Source organism: Ruditapes philippinarum, unplaced genomic scaffold (assembly GCF_026571515.1).
Source record: "Ruditapes philippinarum isolate M1 unplaced genomic scaffold, ASM2657151v2 ctg1818_1_1_1_1, whole genome shotgun sequence".
In the NCBI taxonomy this organism is placed as follows: domain Eukaryota; kingdom Metazoa; phylum Mollusca; class Bivalvia; order Venerida; family Veneridae; genus Ruditapes; species Ruditapes philippinarum.
In genome coordinates, this window is record NW_026854168.1 from 1 (window position 1) to 4,875 (window position 4,875).

General features: G+C 31.7%; 1 protein-coding gene across 1 annotated transcript; it reads right to left on the bottom strand.

Moving 5' to 3' along the window:
* Positions 1-160: 160 nt before the first annotated feature.
* LOC132739236 (agrin-like) lies at positions 161-4,674 on the bottom strand. The gene is made up of 5 exons (XM_060726901.1): positions 4,525-4,674; positions 3,328-3,454; positions 2,075-2,189; positions 1,033-1,136; positions 161-308 (listed from the first exon to the last, which is right to left on the bottom strand). The coding sequence occupies exons 1-5, from the start codon at positions 4,568-4,570 to the stop codon at positions 236-238; spliced, it is 465 nt and encodes a 154-aa protein (XP_060582884.1). The 5' UTR covers positions 4,571-4,674; the 3' UTR covers positions 161-235.
* Between the last annotated feature and the right edge of the window lie 201 nt (positions 4,675-4,875).

The window sequence follows — 4,875 nt, forward strand, 5'->3', positions numbered from 1 at the left end:
TTTTTATGTTTTACTTGCTACAAGTTTTAAGTTTAGTAAGCACACTTGATAATTATCTTAACTGGCTAGAAAGTTGCCTATCTCTGTTATATCGATATTGTTTTGTACATAGCTAATTTATTCTTACATTGATAAATTGATATTTTTAGCATAACAAATGTTATCTTTAACATTTCATGTAATTTTTATTATGTAACATACACCAGTATACAACAATAAATCAAATAAGAAACATCTAAACTGTGCATGCGCCAAGACTTCTGATATGAAGATCCCTGTGTGTACATTTACCTTTGGAGAACTCGCAACTGAAAATAAGCATATAAATATGAGTGATTACACAAAGTATAGCTTTCAAATGCAAAATTTCCAATCATGATGTTATCATTAATCAGAAAGTTTAGTCAAGATTACATGTTCAAACAAGTTGCATCGGTTGCTTCCTTTGACGTTGCACAATTTTCAATTAATTCACTATTTTTTAAAGAATGAAATAAAAAAAAAAAAAACACAAAAAAAACAACTAAAAAACCAAAAACAAACAACAGCAATAAGATTTTTTGACTGTCACTTTGAAGAAATCTTAATTCATAAATGCCATATTAAACAATATCTAAGATTTTTCAACATCATAATGAAGAGTTTCATAACGACAAGAATTTTCATTTGGGTAAATATGAGATCATACTTTGTTATATGCACTTAATTTGTTTAAAGATCACGTGAAAGTCGATATATACATATATAACTTTCATGTGAATTGCTGCTACAAAGATAAGATGGAATCTTTCAAAATGGAGTACTACTTAAATTAGTTAACATTTTAAAAACAATTAATGTCCATGTCAATTTCAGCGGACCAATTGTTGTTGAAATGTCAACGGTAACTTTTTAACATGATATTTTCTTTTCTTCTTCTCTTTTCAATAAATGTAATAGTTTTTCACGAAATGCTAAAAGTTATTAACGCTTTAACTTGGGTTTCGATTTCTTGTTATACAAAGCAATACAATGCATAAAAAATAACCGTACAAATTATCATAAGTGTATCCGTCAGAACCACAGCATACTTCGTTTAGATCTTGTGGACCACAGTTTATATGCATTAAGCGTACACATTCGATCTCGTACGCTAGCTAAAAAAAGATAAAAAAGAAGCATGAAACAAACATATTTGAAATCGGTTAGAAATACAGTTTTTATCAATAACTAAGTGTACAATAACTGAAAGCGTCCAACAAAGTTAAATTCCATGCAAGTTTGAGTCTGTGCTAAGGAAAGTATTACATTTTTTATCCTTACTTCAACTTCCTAACTAAATTTGCTTTGTTTTTTTCATTTCAGTTTGTTATGTTTCTGTTCTTCACATAGAAAATTTCAAAAGTAAATCCTTAAATAAAGGTACGAACAATTGAAAGGTTCCACGGTACAGATTATATGACATTAACCAGTTAACAACCAAACATAAACATTAGTTTTTTTCATGCTACATTCTTGCCGCTGGACTGTCACAGACTTTTCACCAAAGCCATACACTTTTTACGTATTCGTATAAAATATTGTCATTGTAAAGAATAACAGATAGGATGAATGCTTGAATTTCATTTATGATCTAGATGACTTCAAAAATTTCGAATCCATATTTAAAACTTAAAGAAACCGCTGATGATAGAATTATTTTTGAAGCAACTGAAATTGTAAATATGAAATCCCGCTATAAGTATTTTATATACAGAGGATATTGAATGAACGCAGTGAATAAAATTGTATTATGCCAGCCTCTGGCGAGTTCAATAAATTCATTAATGAGCCTATACGACTGTAATATTCTACTTATCACACAACCAAAATGAAGAATGTTTAAATTAAAAAAAGAATTATTTTTAATTTAAGCACCTATAGTGTAACTCTAACATTTAACCCGTCTTTACACTAGTCTTAATACTTTATTTGTTTAACGTCACATTGAACAATATATGCACGTCCGTGCTATACCATTTTTATGCAGTCGCAAAAGCGGCACGGGTATGTGATAAAAAAATATGTTATATTACAGGTATGACTTTTAACTTACCTCACTGCCATGTTTAACTTCGTCAGGACTTCTTGTTACATTTGGATCACTTGTACATTTTCCCATATGTGCCTGGTGGATATCTTTGATACAATACGCCTTTGCAAGTTCGCATCTGTTGATAAGAATTAAAACTACATGTTTTATTATGTAAATAAATTACAAGTTATTAATACACTGTTTTTATGACTGAAACATTATTCAATCTTCAACACTAAAGACAACAAAGGAATCAATGTTTCCGAAGGACAATGTGGTCATTAAGCTCAGGGCCCTTGTTCATCTGCTTTTATGATACTGAAAGTAGTTATTTACAGTATGTTTTATTAAAGCATGATGTATTAATAGCAGTGTTACATGAAGATACACCATATTTGTTTGGTGCTTTTAATATTTTTCTGACACTTTTATTAACAACAATTTGATATTTTAATTTTTTTAATAATCAGATTCAAGACTGTGAAAATATATTTTTAAACATTTGTAAATAAAATTTAATGTAGCTACATCTTTAATCATTTCCGATTTAAATATGCTGCAATGACAAAATAGTACATTGTTAAATACAGGATAATTAGAGCAATTTCGGCGTTCTTTTTGTAGAGGTCCAATGAATATATTAATATTTTTCAATGCTGGTTGCATTGTAATGAAACTCTTTTTAAAAACTGAAGAAAAACCTCTATCGAATGTCTATGATACGACCTAAAGTGTTAAAATGTCCAATCATATAGTATGTGTACAGACCACATAAAAGAGACATGTTTTGTTGATTACAAAAATGGGCCACATAAGTTTGTATCGATACTTATGCTGTTATCTATTACATCGAAACTACAGGGAAATAAGTGACTTCAAACTACATGACCCTCACCATCCTGCCATTGATAAAGTGAGGTTGCTATCCGTCTAGACTAGCTTATGGAACGCCGATGGTCCTACTTAGGTGCACGTTCGCGCCTGAAATAATGCACAAAGTGCATTCGGAGGTTTACCTCTGTCAGAAAAGCAGGAGAGTCACCACGTGACTAACAATGTGTTATTGCGACGTTTTGTTTAAAATATAAAATATGCGTTGAAAATATTATGCACTTATATGGCATATCATAGATATAATATATGTATGATTACGCCTTAGTTAAAACAATATATATATCCATTCGTTTTGTTTTTTTTCACATCAAATGAAAACAGCATAGGTATACCAATTATTTTACATTGACATCCAAAAGACAAATGAAAACAACATATACCCATTCCTGTAGGTAATATTATCGGTGCCACATCTTTCAGAAACGTTATGATTGTTACAGTCGTCGTTTTTTAAATTATTGCAGAAATATTCCGTGTAAATTGATTGAGTGGTTTGAGAGGAAACACCTGAAAAGTTAAATGTGAATTAAGTTGTTACGATGGATTTTAGTATGATTCTTCATTCAAACTATACAAAGTCTTTTAAATATGTAACTTACATTAAACCCATAAAGGATCAAACCTGCTGTTGATATAATTTATCTAATATTGCGTTGATTCTAATATTGCGTTGATGCGGTTTAACTATAAGTTATCTGAATCTGACACATTTGTGCAGCTGTTTTTTTTTTTTCTGGTTTTCACGTGGTTTAGTCGTATCACGGCGGCCAATCCTCCAAACCGGCTTTCCTGAATAACAAACCAGTAATTATGTAACTGTTCTTACTCTAATCCAACATGATTTCTGAATCACGGGCACGAGTATCGGACCTGGAAAGAAAATCTGACTACATTGATAAAAAACCCTACTTCATCTTAAATGTGTCAAAAAACAAAAAAAAAGCGAAATATGAGCCCCCTTAAAAATATACTATAAGTTAAGAGAAAGCCGGAAACTCCAGATTCGAGTCTACGAGCAAGGGGTTCATTCCCCGATGATTCCCAGATCATTCGTTTGCTGATAGCCATTTCATGAACTGGAAGCGATAGAGACTTGGGGTCGTTCTCATTTGGAAACTTAAAACAAAAGTGAAATAGTGATAAAAGTGTTTTAATCAACTGGACAATTGATTTCACAACGTCCCGGGAAGTGAACCCTCTTGATCGTAGACTCGAATCTGTCCGAGTTTCCGGTCTTTTCTTAACTTATAATATATTTTGGACACATTTAAGACGTGGTCAGATTTTCTTCCCAGGTCCGATACTCGTGCCTGTCTTCTGAATCAGCGGTGAGAGGAAAACGCTAGCAATTGTCACGCCCAAATAACGGCTCGCCGGAGGATTGGACTAGCTACCCCTGGAGTACTTATCCGATGTTCTCAATGTTAAGTTAAGCAGGCTGACATATTTATTCAGTAATAGATCGAAACATGTATCAATCCCAAAACCATTGACATGCTCAAGCGTCAATTAAGGCATCTTGAATAAACCAACTTGCTAAAAAAATTGTTTTGTATATAAAAGAAATCGTTTCTTACCTCCTATAAAGAATGATAAACAACAAAGAAATATACGGAGTAACATGATTTGGCTATCAAAATGAAATGGAAGTATGTCACAAATGTGTACACTTAAAAGTAGTGTGGATTTTGAAATGTCAACTTAGGCTCCTTATCTTAAGTATCTGCCTTATTTGGAGCACTGGGTTCATTTTTGAGGAACATGGTTCATGTTTAATTGGCTTTATTTCTATATAGAGTATATTATTGGTTAGATAACAAATTATCTGTACTTGATCTTTACTTTGGTCCCATTATATAATGTTCTTTATTTTAAACTTAATCATGTCGCAAGCTACCATGCACATCATCTCTGTTACAGTTATATTG